This window comes from Sus scrofa, chromosome Y, assembly GCF_054392235.1.
Source record: "Sus scrofa isolate SSC_HxYL_T2T_F1_AM1 chromosome Y, Sscrofa_HxYL_maternal_Yorkshire_Landrace_v2.0, whole genome shotgun sequence".
Classification (NCBI taxonomy): domain Eukaryota; kingdom Metazoa; phylum Chordata; class Mammalia; order Artiodactyla; family Suidae; genus Sus; species Sus scrofa.
The window spans coordinates 3,427,660-3,444,462 of record NC_139402.1 but is presented as its reverse complement, the minus strand read 5'-3'; the positions used below and the strand labels follow the sequence as shown (position 1 = coordinate 3,444,462).

General features: G+C 50.9%; 1 protein-coding gene across 50 annotated transcripts in view; it reads left to right on the top strand.

The window, feature by feature from the left end:
- Window positions 1-16,803, top strand: part of LOC102159510 (polyprenol dehydrogenase) — a 335,615-nt gene that overhangs the window by 122,993 nt on the left and 195,819 nt on the right. For all 50 annotated transcript variants that reach the window (XR_014836156.1, XR_014836166.1, XR_014836179.1 and 47 more), the window contains 2 exons: window positions 2,268-2,369; window positions 16,156-16,363. Coding sequence is in view for 5 of the 50 variants with exons in the window: in XM_085009046.1 (XP_084865172.1) it covers window positions 2,268-2,369; window positions 16,156-16,363 (310 nt within the window). In the remaining 45 variants the exon portion in view is untranslated. The remainder of the gene's footprint in view (window positions 1-2,267; window positions 2,370-16,155; window positions 16,364-16,803) is intronic.

Sequence of the window (16,803 nt, the reverse complement as noted above, 5' to 3'; positions counted from 1 at the left end):
GGCATGATTTTGTTCTTTTTTATGGCTGAGGAGTATTCCTTTGTATATATACACCACATCTTCTTAATCCAGTCATCTGTTGATGGACGTTTGCTGGCGGGGGTGTGGAGAAAAGGGAACCCTCCTGCACTCTTGGTGGGAATGGAAATTGGTACAACCACTATGGAGAACAGTATGGAGGTACCTTAGAGAACTATACAGAGAACTGCCATAGGACCCAACAATCCCAGTCTTAGGCATATATCCAGACAAAACTTTCCTAAAAAAAGACACATGCACCTGCATGTTCATTGCAGCACTACTCACTGTCCACAGCCAAGACGTGGAAACAACCCAAATGTCCATTGACAGTGTTGCTTTAAAAAAAAAATCACTGGAGGAGTTCCCTGGTGGCTCAGTGGCTTAAGGATCTGACTTTGTCACCACTTGTGGCTCTGATTACAGCTGTGGCATGGGTTCGATCCGTGGCCCAGGAAGTTCTGCGTGCCACAGGGGTGGTCAAAAGTTAAAAATAAAAATCTAAAAGATGGTGCAGATGAATCTGTCTACAGAAGAGAAACAGACTCACGGACACAGAGAACAGACTTGGGGTTGCCAAGGGGGAGGGGGCAGGGTGTGGGCTGGACGGGGAGTTTGGGGTTCGTAGATGCAAACTACGACACTGAGAATGGATGAGCCCTGAGGTGCTGCTGTGTAGCACAGGGGACTCTATCCAGTCTCTTGGGATAGACCAGGATGGATTATGAGAAAAAGGATATATGTATGTAAGCCCGCGTCACTGGGCTGTACAGCAGAAGTTGATACACACTGTACATCAACTATACTTTAATAAGAATATAAATAAAACAAGTTTAAAAAGAATATAAAGGGGAAAAAACCACTGGCTTCAGCAAACGTAACGTGACCATTGATTTAAAAAAATTCCTAAACGCATCCACCCTCCGTTCCTGAACGGGTCTTGATGCTCCAGGTCAAGACCCATTCACAGAATCGTGCCCCTCCCTAGACCTCGCCAGTAACGCTGATCCGGAAGCATGCCCACCCCGCTCCCACTGTCAGTTTCTAGGGGAAATATTGAAAGCACACCCTCCCGCGTCCTCTGTGGCTGTGTGACTTCATGCCGAAGATGCTGAGCAGGGCAGGGTATCCTCACAGGTCCCTTTTGAGTGAGCAGCAGTATAGGTACCTTCTCAAGCAAACGCTTTTGCTGGCTCTCAGGTGCAATGATGTTTAACACACGCCACAGCAACCACAAAACAGCAGACTCCTGCAGGTGCCTCTCGCCGCTCAGGTGCATGCTGCAGAGGGTGCTGGACTTTGGGATGTGGAAGCCGTACTCCCTTCTGTTGCGGGGTCCTGGAACCACAGGCATCTCTGTGAGCACGTTCCTGAGAGCTGACCCTCGAGAAACCCAAGGTGATCCTACAGCAGAACCAGCAGTGACCGGGCATGAACCACGCTGCTGCAGGGGGACCAAGAAAACGGCCCTCCACTCACAAGGGTTGTGTGGTGTGGACGTCAGGATCCTTTTCTGAGTTCAGGTGGTTGTTGGATGACCGCTGGTCCTTGAGGTCGTCGGTCTGAGAGTCGGACTGTCCTGCTGGCTCTTGGTGGGGGCTGCTCCCAGCTCCCAGAAGCTGTCCTGAGGGTCTTGGCCCCTGGCCTGCTCACAGCAAGGCAGCTTATGTCCTCCAGGCCAGCCGGAGAATCACCTGCTGAGTCTGCTTGCAAGAGGGACTGTTACAGAATGAAGTCCAGGCATGGGGTGACATCTCGTCATCTTTGCCATATGCTGTTGACTCGAGGCAGGTCACAAAGTCCCAGCCTCACTCAAGGAAAAGAAGTCATGAAGGACGTACCCCAGGGGAGTTCCCATTGTGGCTCCACAGGTTAGGAACCCAACATAGTGTCCCCAAGGATGCGAGTTCAATCCTTGGCTTCGCTCAGTGGGCTAAGGATCTGGCGTTGCCAAAAGCTGTGGTGTAGGTCGCAGATGCAGCTCGGATCCTGCTGTGGCTGTGGTTGTGGTGTAGACCAGCAGCAGCTCTGATTTGACCCCTAGCGTGGGAACCTCCATGTGCCGCGGGTGTGCCCCCCCCCAAAAAAAAGACATTGAGGGTCTTTTTAGTGTAAGTTCCCCAGGATGAACCTTCTTCAGTTTCTAACCCAGTGCTACTTCCCAGAGGGTTCAAAGTTAACCTGTTTAGAAGTCATCTTAGTGGCTTAATGATTGGAAGATAACCAGGCTTTTTTTTTCCCCTTTCCAGTGGAGTTTTTATATTGCGACCTGGCGTCCATGAAGTCTATCCGGCAGTTTGTCCAGAAGTTCAAGATGAAGAAAATCCCTCTCCACGTCCTGGTCAATAACGGTGAGTTCTGGTGAAGTCCAGAGGCAGGTCGGACACAGACAGGAGCCCTAGCCCTCCTTTGGGAAAGCGGGTGGGGTTCCCTTGGAAACCCACGACTCTCGGGGCCAGTTGTTGCCGCTGCTTCGTTCCACTGGTGTGTTTGGCTGTTAACTGGTGCTGGTGTTAGCAGAGTAATTGTAGGACGTTGCTTTGAAATGCTGTAAAGTGTGATGCTGTGTCCTGTGGATTCGATACTTGGACTAGTCCACTTGGGCTAAGACGGACCAGGAAGCTGTGAAGGGTCGAGTGTTGTCACAGGTGTTATTTTATCAAAACCTCCGTGTGCTTCCATGATTGGGAACCAGTGAAGGGTCGAGTGTTGTTACAGGAGTTATTTTATCAAAACCTCCTTGTGTTTCCGTGATTATCATCAGTTCGGCTCATTCCTGTTCAAATTTAAGATGTTGCTTTCAGCACTGGAGACCCAGGATCGAAAGGAGATAAATAGTTCAATTAATGCAGCAAAAGGAATAGATGGGACTCAAAGGGCTACTGCCACTGCAGTTTTTCCCAACTCTGTAAAACGTGTCAAATTATTCGTATTGTGGACGGCAGGGAAGGCTAGGACCCTCATGACTTGTCTTGAGCCCCACGTGGATAATCCAGGATAATTTTTTGCATCTAAAGACCCTCCATCCTTTTTCCAAAGTCCCTCTGGCTGGTTCCCGCTTTTCCCAGGTATTGTCATGACCCCGGCTCAGGGCGTGGGCAGATCTCGGGGTGGGCGGGGACTTCATGCTTCCTTCTGAGGCACGTGACATCCTAACACGTGTCTATCTGATTCCGCTCCCAAGACCTGCGTGCTGTCTTCTTTCTCTTTGTCTGGTGCCTTCCGTCTTCTGTTTTTCGTCATAGTCATAGGGTTGGAGGGCAGGATCTGAGCCACATAGAGATACCTCTGCTCCATCCACTTGTTGAATTGGAAATGCTCCCTTAAGGGAAAAACACGGCACGGAAAACTGTCCGTAGGGTTTGTCTCCAGTGCGGCAGGGATGCGTCTGTGGCTGCCTACGAAACACCTGCCAGCTGGCACTGTTCCTTCGACTTAGCCCAGGGGGGTGGACACTGCGTGGTGCTCTTGCGGGCAGATCTCCTTGGATGGTTCAGAATGATTTTAATCTTTATTTCTTCTCCCCAGGACTCTGTTGATACTTTTCAGGTTTCTGCACATGATTATGCCTGAAACCTACTGGCAGAAATCAATGATTTTGCAGGACACGGCCACGTGGGGCACCTCCGTCTGTGCTCTGAGGGGCGGGCTTGCTTTGTGGAGGGTTTCTCAGTCTCCTCAGTGAGTGGGATGACACTGTACACAGGGCCACCTGTGCAGAGACGCTGGAGGGAGGGATGGTGGAGACGGGTCCAGCCACACCTCCTGTCTCCTCGTTACCTTCAACACCCTGACGGGTCAGGGATGGGGCCACGTTCTCAGAGGGCCACTTGGCCGTGGCCGTGTGTGCATGCTAGTCCGGGAACCCATCAGAACTGTATGAGCTGAGGTTCTTTGCTGCAGCCTCCCAGCATCCTTGCGGTGCAGCCTTCCCTGAGCCAGGAAGCAGGACAATCAGGAATCTCCATTCTGACAGATGTCTTCGCCCAGCAGGTGTCACCCTGCTCTGGGTCACCAGAGGTTTAGTGGGAAATACGGCTGCCAAGCATGTTTGCTGGTGTGGCTATAGCTCAGGGGCGTGGAGGGCGGGGGGACACCAGCAGAAACAGGCTTATCAATGCATTCTCCATAATTAACCTTCTACCCCTAGGTTTTGGTTTTGGTTTTTAAGGGGGAGCACCTAAAGTAATTTAGGTTGTATGCAATGCATTGTTGACTCTTCTATGTCTTCACCATGTAAAAAAAATCGAGGTACAGGGAGTTCCTGTCATGGCTCAGTGGTGAACGAACCTGACTTATTCCCCATGAGGATGCGGGTTTGATCCCTGGTCCTGCTCAGTGGGTGAAGGATCCGGTGTGGCTGTGAGCTGTGGTGTAGGTCACAGATGCATCTTGGATCCACAGTGCTGTGGCTGTGGTGTAGACCGGCAGCGACAGCCCCGATTCAACCCCTAGCCTGGGAGCCTCCATGTGCCTTGGGTGTGGCCCTAAAAAAGACAAAAGACAACAAAAATATTAAAGTATAATATATTTACAGTGTCATGTTAATTGAAGGTGTACAGAAAAATGATTCAGTCCTATATCTGTATGTAGAAAACTAACGATAGAACGAGATACCATATCTAGATACAGACATATATTCTTTTCTAGATTCTTTCTCCGTGTCAGATATTACGAATATTGTTGGAGTTCCCTGTGCTAGGTAGTAGGTCCTTGTTGTTTGTCTCTTTTATGTATAGTGGTCTGCGTCTGTTGATACCAACCTCCTAACTTATTCTCCCCCCTCCTCCTTTGGTAACCGGAAGTTTGTTCTGTCTGTGAGTTTGTTTCCTAGGTACGTTCCTTTGTGTCCTCTTTTAGATTCCACATATTAGTGATATCACATGATGTTTGTCTTTATCTGACTTTCTTCACTTAGTATGAGAATCTCTAGTTCCATCCATGTTACTGCAAATAGCATTCTTGCATTTTTTGGGTTTTTGTTTTTTGTTTTTTGGCTTTTTAGGGCTGCATCCATGGCATATGGAAGTTCCCAGGCTGAGGGCCACATTGAAGCTGCAGCTGCCCGCCACCGTAACACCAAGTCTGAGCCTCATCTGTGATCTACACCACAGCTCATGGCAATGCCAGATCCTTAACCCACTGAGGAGGCCAGGGATCAAACCCACATCCTCTTGGACACTAGTTGTGTTTGTTACCACTGAGCCATAATGGGAACTCTCTTTTGTTCTTTTTCATGGCTGAGTAGTATTCCATTGTGTATAAGTACCACATCTTCTTTATCCATTCATCTGTCATGGACCTTTAGGTGGCTCCCGTGTCTTGGCTTGTGAATAGTGCTGCCGTGAACAAGGGGTGTGTGTATCTTTTCAAATTATGTTTTTCTGCAGACAGATGCCCAGGAGTGGGATTGCTGGATCCTATGGTAGGTCTATAGTTAGTTTTCTGAGGAACCTTCGTCATGGCTGCACCGATTCACATTCCCACCCACAGTGCAGGAGGGGTCCCTTTTCTGCGCAGCCCCTCCAGCATTTGCCATTTGTGGGCTTATTCACGGTGGCCATTCTGACCGGTGTGAGGCGGTACCTCATTGTGGTTTTGATGTGCATCTCTCTGATAATGAGGGCATCAGGATGTGGATGGCTGGGGGACATTGTTGTGTCTCCCACGCAGAGATTAGGGCGTGGACATCTTGGCGACATTAACCTGTCGCCTCTCCCTCTTGTAGTCGGTAATTCCCAGGCCAGGAAATACAGGGATAAACAGGAGCCCTTGACCTCACGCACATCCCTCTTCAGCCAAGGACTCACATTAAACAAAGACTTATTCTGTGCAGTGCCCCACCCTGGAAATGCAGAGACCGTCGCATGGGGAGCTGTGACCTGCCACGGGGCTTCCCAGCCACGGCTCCTGCCGATGCCATTTCCAGGAGCCGGAACCAGAGTGCAGTTACTGCAGGGCCACTCGCCGAGGCTGCATGTTGTGTTTGCTCCCCTTGTGTGTCACCCCCTTTATTTTTATTTTATTTTATGATGATTATGATGATGATTTTTTTTAGGGCTGCACCTACAACACATGGAAGCTCCCAGGCGAAGGGTTGTATCACAGCTGCAGCTGTAGGTCTGCACCACAGCCACAGCAGCGTGGGATCCAAGCCCCATCTGTGACCTACACCACAGCTCATGGCAACGTTGGATCCTTAACCCACTGAGGGAGGCCGGGGATCAAACCTGCTTCCTCATGGACACCATTTGGGTTCTTGACCCACTGAGCCACAATGGGAAATCCCAGCTTTGTGCTTTGCATGTTTAAAATGTATTCTTTCTTTTTGCGTTCGTTTTGCAAGCTTTTCATGAATCGCAATGACTGAAAACAAAGCTTGAAAACAGAAGGACCCTGGAGTTCCCACTGTGGCTCAGCTGGTTAATGACCTGATATTATGGAGTTCCCTTTGTGGCTCAGTGGTTGACGAATCCGACTAGAAACCACGAGGTTGTGGGTTTGATCCCTGCCCTTGCTCAGTGGGTTAATGATCCAGCGTTGCTGTGGCTGTGACAGCTCTGATTCACCCCCTAGCCTGGGAACCTCCATATGCTGCAGGAGCGGCCCTAGAAAACGCAAAAAGACAAACAAACAAACAAACAAACAAAAAACCCGATATGAGGAGGATGTGGGTTCAAGCCCTGGCCTTGCTCGTTGGGTTAAGGATCCCGCGATGCTGTGAGCTGCGGTGTAAGTTGCAGATGCGGCTCAGACCCGTGTTGCTGTGGCTGTGGTGTAGGTCCTTAGCTGCCCCTCCGATTTGATCCCTAACCTGGGAACGTCCATACGCGGAGGGTGTGGCCCTAAAAAGAAGAAACAAGAAAGGAAAAAAAAAAAAAAAAGTCTATCGTCCCCAAATAAAAACAAATACCTAGAATCTTTTAGAAAGAAGATAAAAAAGCAAACAGAAAGACACTGATGTTTTATGATTAGCAAAGAAAGGGAAGGGCCGAATGAAATGATTTTTGAGTATTTATGCGTGTGTTCTTGTTGGCGTCGAGGGGACGTCCGGTGTTGTGGCAGGTTCGGGTGCGCCGCGAAGCGACTCAGTCACACATAGACACACATGCATGCTCTTCGGAGTCTCTTCCCACACAGGCCATCACGGCGAGTGGAGTAGATGGCCTACAGTTTAAAGGGAGCATTTGGGATTTTGTTCGAGGGTTCGGTGCTTCAGACATGGACTATTTTTGCCTTCGCCAGCGCGACAGAAATAGAAGCGCACCGCCTGGCTTGGTCCGTGGGGCTCTGCGGCCCGGCCTGATCGCTGGAAGGCCTCATACGGAGCCGGTCCATATGCAGCTGGCGTTTGCATCAGAAGTTGATTCATGCTGTTCGCCATCCTCCAGCCAGAACCTGGGTAGGTTTGTAAGCCCCGCTCAGGATGGATGCTGGGTCCTTGAGCCTTGATCGAGTTTTTCCCGTACTTCTCCCGGATGCATTGCCAAGATCAAGAATTACTGAAACAGGAATGCCCGCCGATGCTCAGCAGGTTCTGAACCCGCCTCGTTCGATCCCTGGCCTCGCTCTGTGGATTAAGGATCCGGCATTGCCGTGAGCTGTGGTGTAGGTTGCAGACGCGGCTCAGATCTGGAGTTGCGGTGGTTGGGGTATCGACTGGCAGCGGCAGCTCCGATTCGACCCCTAGCCTGGGAACTTCCATATGCTGCAGGTGCTGCCCCCCCAAAAAAAAAGAAAAAAAAGAATTAGTAAAAATGATGTCCCCTCCCCCAGATAAAGACGGCAGCCATCAGTCTGAAAATGAAGAGAGACGCCTGCCTGCCCAGATCCGTAGGCACCTAGTCTTGGGTAGAGTTCTTCCTTCATTCTCTTCATTCATTCATTTATTCTTTCCTCCCACCAAGCAGCGCAGGGCCCCGGGGACCGATGGCCGTCAGAGCCGTTCTTCCCAGCAGTGGCCTCAGTGGCCTTGGCACCTGCAGAGCAGTGAGATCACAGGGACGGGGTGCCGATGTCTTGGGGGCCGGTGCCTGCGCGGTTTCCTTTTTCTCGCACTTGGCATTTTTCTCTGCTCTCTCCCGGGAAAGCGGTGACTCGGGGCGCGTGCCTTCCTGTTGGGCAGGTGGGACCTGAATGTGTGTGGACCGCCTGTCACCCCCAGATAGAACGGTTCGCTGGTGGGTGGCGGTATCCCTGGCACGTCTTGGGGACCAGAAGGCACTTAGATGTCCCTTTGCTGCAGGTGGCAGTGCTTGGGGGCCACTGGACCCGATGGGTTCAAATTCCCACACGGCCAGCGGACCCATCCCTTCCTGCTCCCAGCCAGCTGTGGAGCTTCCAGAACTGGGTCCCAAAAACAAAACACAGGGGCTTGGCAGTTACCCAGAGGCTGCGGAGTCATCTGAGCCAGCAGCCTCCAGAGTCACCTGAGCCAGCAGCGCTGGAAAGAGTCGGGTATTTATGGTCACATGGTCCCAGGAGCCCTTGCCTCTGCACTGGAGGGTCTGGCGGGGCGTTTCCAGCTGAGATAGTTGCTCATCGAAGAGGGAAAGAGGGGGTGGGATGGACGGGGGGTGTGGGGTTGGCAGGTGCACCCTGAGGTCTATGGAATGACGGGCCATCGGGGACCTGCTGAGCAGCACAGGGGGCGCTCCCCAGGATTCTGTGATCGGCTGTGTGCAGAAAGGATCACATCAACTCTAGCGCAACGAAACTTTAAAAAATGAAAGAAAAAAAAAAAAAGGAAGGAAATAGTCTCATTCAGTATTGGCACCAAAGATAATGAAAATCTTCTGAATAAATTTTTAGCATGTTAAAAAGATTCCGTTTTATGAATTAACATATAGTAAGTCCATACCCAGTCTAAAGAAGGCCTTGCAAAAACACGGTAGGTCTTTGATCAAAATATAGATGACAAGCATTCCAGAAACAGTCTTGTTACAAAAAAAGTGGTTTTTTTTTTTGTTTTTTTTTTTGTTTTTTTTTTGGTCTTTTTAGGGCCTCACCTGCAGCATATGGAGGTTCCCAGGCTAGGGTCCTAATCAGAGCTGTAGCCACCGGCCTACGCCAGAGCCACAGCAACGCAGGATCTGAGCTGCTGTGTCTGTGACCTACACCACAGCTCATGGCAATGCCGGATCCTTAACCCACGGAGCGAGGCCAGGGATCGAACCCGCACCCTCATGAATGCTGGGCGGGTTTGTTAACTGCTGAGCCACGACAGGAACGCCACAAAAACCTTATTTACAAAACAGAGACTCAGGGATTTTGAAATCAAAGTTATGGTGACCCAAGGGGACAGGTGGGGGCAGGGAGGGACGGGGGGGGGTGGTGGTGTATGGGGTTGGCAGGTGCACCCTGAGGTCTATGGAATGACAGGCCAGCGGGGACCTGCTGAGCAGCACAGGGAGCGCTCCCCAGGATTCTGTGCTCATCTCTGTGGGAAGAGAAGCTGAAAGAGAAGGGCTGTAGGTTCATGGACCCCTGAGTCCCTTTGCTGTACACCTGAAACGGACACAACGTCGTAAATCAACTCTACTTCAACACCATTTTGAGATTAAAAAAAAAAAAAAAAAAAAAAAGGAGTTTCTGCAGTGCCTCCGCAGGTAAACGACCCAACAGAGTCTCCACGAGGATGCGGGTTCAATCCCTGGCCTCCCTCAGTGGGTTGAGGCTCTGGTGTTGCTGGGAGCTGCCCGGTAGTTCAGATAGGGCGTTACTAACCCGCCGAGCCACAGCGGGAGGTCCATCCCTCGGGGAGGAGCCCATCTTTTTTCTGGCTCTTTTCCCCAAGCTGCGCTCGGCTAGGCTGATGCTTTCTCGGAGGCTGACTAACAAGGCGTGACTGCTCAACCCCCTGGCCTGCTGACAGCATCCTTTTATGTACTTAAAAAAGACAAATGCCGCTGCGTGCCATCGCGCGGCCGTCGCCCCCCCCACTCCCGGGCACCGTCACGCGTTCCATAAATACCGCGGTCGGCGTGAAAGGTGCCACCAGCGCCTCCTGTGGGACGTTTTGCCTTTTAAAAATGGAAGTGGGCGTGGCGCTTCTCGGCATCGCGCTTCATCACGCGTGAGTCACGGGCAGGGTCCCGCGTTGCGGGTCCCGCCTCCGGGGGGCCGCAGCCCCCGTGCATCTTCCCTGCGGAGCAGCCCCCGGGCGGGCTGGGCGCTGCCGGGGCGCGAGGGGTGGGCGGCTGTGCCCACGGGGCTGCCGTGGGACAGTGGTCTTTTCCCCATCGAGGCCGTTGATGCCCAGAAGGCGCTCAGCGGGCTCTGGCTCTGCCTGAGTCCCCTTGAACGCGTCCTCTGCCCGAAGCAGCCTCCCTGGCCGTCGGGGGTCAGGGAGCATCTGCCAGAATCTGTCATTGGAGCGGCCGGGTGACAGCAATGCATGTTGTCATGGCCCCGGGGCTCCCTGGTGGCTTCTCGTTGACCGTCTGGTGCCTCCTCGCTGGGAAAGACGAAATGGGAACGGAGCAGCTGGAACTCGCCTGGTCTGAGGGATGGGAGCCCACATTGTCCTTCAGCCGAGGTCACCGGGAACCTGACCACAGGGCCCTGGCCAGGAGCAGGCCAGCTGCTCCGCCCCGGTGGCGGGAAATCCAGAGTCATACATCGGCGTGAAGGTCTGCTGGCCCTGAGTCTCCTGGCTGTTTCCCTGCTCCTGATGTACCAGGAATCAAGGACCATCTTTCTTTTCTTTTCTTTTTTTCTTTTTACAGCTTCACCTGCAGCATGTGGAGGTTCCCAGGCTAGGGGTCGAATTGGAGCTGCCGCTGCAGGTCTACACCCCAGCCACAGCAACACCAGATCCAAGCTGCACTTGTGACCTGCACCCCAGCTCATGGCAACGCCAGATCCTTAACCCACTGAGTGAGGCCAGGGATGGAACCTGCATCCTCGTGGATCCTGGTTGGGTTCTTAACCTGCTGAGCCACGTCCCCTTCGCAGGCCCCTCGCCGTGAGCTCAGGTGCAGCCCTGGATTCTGACACGTGTCTAGTGGCTGCAAGGTTATCCCTGGAGAGGAAGCTCTCTAGCCTGGAATTCAGCCTTCAGGCGGTTGCTGAAACGCCAGCACCACAGCAGTGCCACTTACCACCCCCAGTGTTTCCTCTTTATTTATTTTTATTGAAGTTGCTGTACAGTCTCATAAGTTACAGGTGTCCAATGGAGTGATTCACTATGTTTAAAGGTGATACATTGTTTAAAGTTATTATAAAATACTGTCGTCCCTATGCTGAACAATATGCCCCTCTACTTATTCCTCTTATACATATCCTCCATCTGTCTGTCCGTCTGTCCGTCTGTCTATCTATCTATCTATCTATCTATCTATCATCTATTATTTATCTATAACCTGTCTGTCCGCCTGTCTGTCCATCTATCCATCTATCTATGGTCTATCTGCCATCTGTGGATCATCTATCTCTATCATTTATATCTATCTGTCTGTCTGTCGATCTGTCATCTCTATCTTTCTATCTACCCCCCCCCTTATCTCTCTTTCTGTCTCCATCTATTTACTGAGGTGCAGGTGATGCCAGTAAGTTACAGGTGTATAGCCCAGTGAGTCACAATGTGTAAAGGTTATACTCCGTTTATAATCCTTATAAAATAGTGGTTCTCTTCCCATGTGGTACAATATCTCCTTGCAGCTTATGTTATACCTATGAGTTGGTAGCTCTTCCCCCCCTCCCCCCTTCCCGATCCCCACTGGTCACTGCCCGTTTGTCCTCTAGATCTGTGCGTCTGGTTCTATTTTGATATATTTACTAGTTTGTTGTAGTTTTTAGAGTCCCACCTATAACGGAGATTATATAGTATTTGTCTTTCTCTGACTTAGTTCACTAAGCACGATGCCCTGTACATCCATTCCTTTTGCTGCAAATGGCATGATTTCATTCTTTTTCGTGGCTGTGTAATATTCCGTTGTGTATATGGACCACATCTTCTTTATCCACTTCTCCATCACTGGAGACTGAGGTTGTTTCCATGCCTTGGCTATTGTGAATAGTGCTGCTGTGAACACTGAAGTGCATGCATCTTTTCAAATTAGAGTTTTTTTGTTTTTTTTTTTCTGGATAGATGCCCAGGAGTGGGATTACTGGGTCCTATGGTAGTTCTATTTTCATTGTTTAAGGAACCTCCATATAGCTGTGTGTATCTGCTCATCCCAAACTCCTAGTAAATTTGCTCTTAAAATTTGTTCTCTATGTCTGTGGGTCTGTTTCTGTTTTGTGGATAGGTTCATTTGTGCCATATTTTAGATTCCACATGGAAGTGGTATCATGTGATATTTATCTGTCTCTGACTTACTTCACTTAGTATGAGACTCTCTAGTTGCATCTGTGTTGCTGCAAATGGCATGATTTCATTCATTTTTTATGGCTGAGTAATATTCTATTGTATATATGCACTCCATCTTCTTTATCCACTCCTCTATTGATGGGCATTTAGGTGGCTTCCATGTCTTGGCTATTGTGAACAGTGCTGCTGTGAACATTGGGGGGCATGGAGTCCCTCAAATTAGAGTTTTCATTTTTTTCGGGATAGGCGCCCAGGAGTGGGATTGCTGGATTATATGGTAGTTCTAGTTTTAGTTTTTTAAGGAACCTCCACAGAGTAGTGATATCTGCTTATCCCAAACTCCTAATAAATTTATTTAAAATTTGTTTTCTATATCCGTAAATCTGTTTCTGTTTTGTAAAGAAGTTCATTTTTATCATATTTTAGATTCTGCATATAAGTGACATCATATGTCTTTGTCTGATTTATTTCATTTAGTATGAGCATTTCTAGGTCCATCCATGTTGCTACAAATGGCATAATTTCATTTTTTTTTTTCCCCTAGGGCTTCACCTGCGGCATATGGAGGTTCCCAGGCTAGGGGTCTAATTGGATCTGTAGCCGCCAGCCTACGCCACAGCTCACGGCAATGCCAGATCCTTAACCCACTGAGCACGGCCAGGGATCGAACCTGCAACCTCATGGTTCCTAGTCAGATTCGTTAACCACTGTGCCACGATGGGAACTCCCCTCATTCTTTCTATGGCTGAACGATATTTCACTGTGTATATGGACCACATCTTCTTGATCCCTTCTTCTGTCGATGGTGGCTTCCATGTCTTGGCTACTGTGAATCGTGTTGCTATGAATATGGGCGTGCATGTGTGTTTTCAAATTATAGTTTTTTTCTGGATAGATGCCCAGGAGTGGGATTGCTGGGTCATGTGGCAATTCTATTTTTAGTTTTTTAAGGAAACTCCGTACTGTTTTGCATCGTGGATGCACCAACTTACATTCCCACCGACAGTGCAGGAGGCGAACCTATATTTTAAAGTGCTTGGGTTGATCTCCAGGTCCACGCATGTTGCTGCAGATGGCATGATTTCATTCTTTTTTACGGCCGAATATTCCCCTGTGTATATATGGACCACGTCTTCCTTATCTTCTGCGTGAGTTCTGACGGGCACCGCAACCCCCTCTTCACATCAAATATTGGCGGCTGCAGGTGTATTTCAACACATTTCGTCCAATACGTGAAGACGCAGGTCGCGTGTTTTTGTCCAGGATGGAGCTGGCTCAGAGCTGGCTGTGAGGGCGGCAGGTGGGCGTGGCCAGAATGCACAGTCATGTCAAGGCCACGCCTCTGGGCGTGTTATCCCCGCCCCCTTCCCCGCCCTCCCAGTCCCCCGCCCTGCCCTCCATCCCCGTCTTCTCGTTTCTGCCTCTGCTGCGTCTGCAGCCCATCTTCCGTCACTGGTCCACTTCCATCCTCCGCTGTGGCCGCAGCCACCCACCTTCCTCCAGCTTTATTTTTTAAAGGTTGCTCACTACCTTGTTGCGCCCAGAGCTCTTTCCAGGCGCTGTGAAGACACAGCCCAACTCCGACGTCCTCTTTGCCTCAGGATTCTCTCCAGCGGGGAAGCTGCACTGGACTTGGGGACGTGCGGTCACGAGACCCAAGGCGGGGCCTGCCTGGGACCTGGGTGTGGAGGGGCAGGCAGGGTACCCTGTGTGTCCAGAGAGGGACCTCCCGGTCCAGCTGGGAAAAAAGTCCACAAATACATTTACTCACGCAAAATGCGTAGACAGAGAACTGCGGAGAGAAAGGCACACACAGGCACATCCATGTGTGTGCACATCAGATATATGGCTGTATATCCGCATACACAAACATGTGCATATACATGTTACATATGGAAATGCACGCACAGGCACATACAAATGGATATATACATGAACAAATACAAACCGTAGACACACACAAATACACCTGTGAAATACGCACGTATAAACGAACATCCAGTGCATGTACAGAGCATCACAAGTAGAAATGCCTACATAGGCGCCTAAACACACATGGATACGTATACAACATGCACGCATGTCCAAATGCATATCCTGTAAAATACACATATAGAAACAAACACACACACAAATGCGTATACAGAGGATTACAGGCGGAAATGCAAACACAGGCATGTGCACGTGTGTGTGTGCCTATATATAAAATACACAATATCTGCATATACAAATACACGTCTTTATAAAATACACACACACAAACCTGCACATACACAAATGCATGTACAGACAATGATAGGTAAACATGCGTACACATCCACGCAGAAATACACATATACACATATAGATCGATACACCCATGTCAGTGTAAAGAAGCACACACACACACACATGCAAATGCACATACACAGAGAAGTGTCTACACTTACAAGTTCAAACACATGTACACACACATACAGAAATGCATATGTGCATAAAAATTATACCCATATGCAAAAGCACTTGCCAATACCTGCACAGGTGCAAAGCCCCAGGATGGATATGCAAGTGGAGCTACATGGATGCCCCCTTCCACGTAAAGACATACAGCTGTGTGGTGAACTGTGAACCCTGGCACCTATGCAAATATCTCTGCTCGTACACTCACAAATATGCACACATGTACACATGCCTGGGCATGTCACATGCAAATGCAGGCATCCACACAAATACAGACACAGATGCATCTCCACGGGCAAATTCATAGGCATGCGTGGACCCTAGACGCCAGAGAAAACACAGGTATATGCTGGGTGGCATTTATAAACACACACCTGCATGCAAATGCAGACACAGATCCACGGACCGATGTGTGTATGTGCATATGTGAGCATATACACACAGAAAGACATGTACAGCACACACACACACATACGTGGGCATATACATGTGCGTTTGCAGTAAGCATTCAGATGCACACAGGTTATCTGCACGGATAAAATGCACGTCCCCATGTACCCAGGCAGGCAGTGCGCACGCACACACATGGGCGCATACACAGACATGCCTGTGGGCTGTCTCTGGAGAAGGACCCAAGCCTGGCTCATCACCTGTGCTGCAGCCCCAGGGGAGAGACTCAGGGACTGGGATTTTCAGGAGCTCTGCCCCCACAGGGCAGGCATGGGTGTTTCAAGCCCAGGGGTCCAGCACACGGCGCCACCGAATGTGCTCCCTGAATGTGTCTGTGGACTGATTTACAAATGTGTTTATGGGCTGATGTCTGGTGGCCTGGGCTGGGCCCTGTGCCCAAGGGGCTCCGCATCCCTGCAAGGCACCAGGGAGGAATGCGTTTCTGGGCTCAGCTGAATGAGGGGGCGCCAGGGCAACGTGAGTCTGGGGCTGCCCCTCCCTGTGGACCACAAGACAGCACCGTCCGCACATGTCCCAGCCACACTGCCAGGGCCCCCGGTCTCTGCAGACCGCTGTCCTGTCCAGGAGAAGGACCCACTGGGGAGCGGGGGGCAACTCTGTTGGGTGACTCAGGACAGACCCATCTTCTGCTGTGGGCAGCTGTCGTGTCATTCTTTGCAAGCTTGGACCATCCAAGGGCAGAGTTTGAGAACAGGACGGGGTCTTATGGGCCTCCTGGCACCAAGCCCACCACGTCCAGAGCAGGAACCAGGCAGGAGGGTGGGGGGTGACAGCCGGGACGAGAGCCGCCATCCTGGTGCCAGGCTGCTTCCCTGAACAGCTTGGGGGGGCGGATCTGCCATCTCATCCCATCTCTTCCCAGCCCATTCCATCCCTGCCCGCCTTGCCCTCCCTGAAACCCCCTCTGTCCCCAGCCGGCGTGATGATGGTGCCGCAGAGGGAGACGGAGGACGGCTTCGAGGAGCACTTTGGAGTGAACTACCTGGGCCACTTCCTGCTGACCCACCTCCTCCTGGACGACCTGCAGGCGTCGGGCTCCCCCGGCCGCAGCGCCAGGGTGGTGACCGTGTCCTCGGCCACACACTACGTTGGGGAGCTGGACTTGGACGACCTCCAGAGCAGGTGGGTGCATGCCACCAGTGATCCCAGGGGCTCCTGGAAAGGCCAGGGTGAGTGTCACTGCGCTGTGCCGGGCAGCGTGCCCACAGACCCCGAGGTCTGTAAACCCACCTGTGCCGTCGTCCTAACGACGGTGGTTCCGATGTCGCAGGGGCAGACGACAGCCCTGGTGCAAAGGGCGCAGGAAAGCAGAGCATGATTTTTGGGGGGAGGGGTTCCCAGTGCATCTCAAAGTGATGTTTACACTCGACGGTCATCTGTTAACTGCGGTGCCATTATGTTTAAAGAAACAACACACACACCTTCATTTAAAAATACCAGCCCGGGAATGTCTGTAGGTGCAGCCCCCAAAAGAAAAAAATATTGCTTCGCTGCCTGAACATGCTTCCCATCCTGTGAAACTTCAGCAGGGTGTAATCTTTTTGCAACAGTAACCTCAGAGG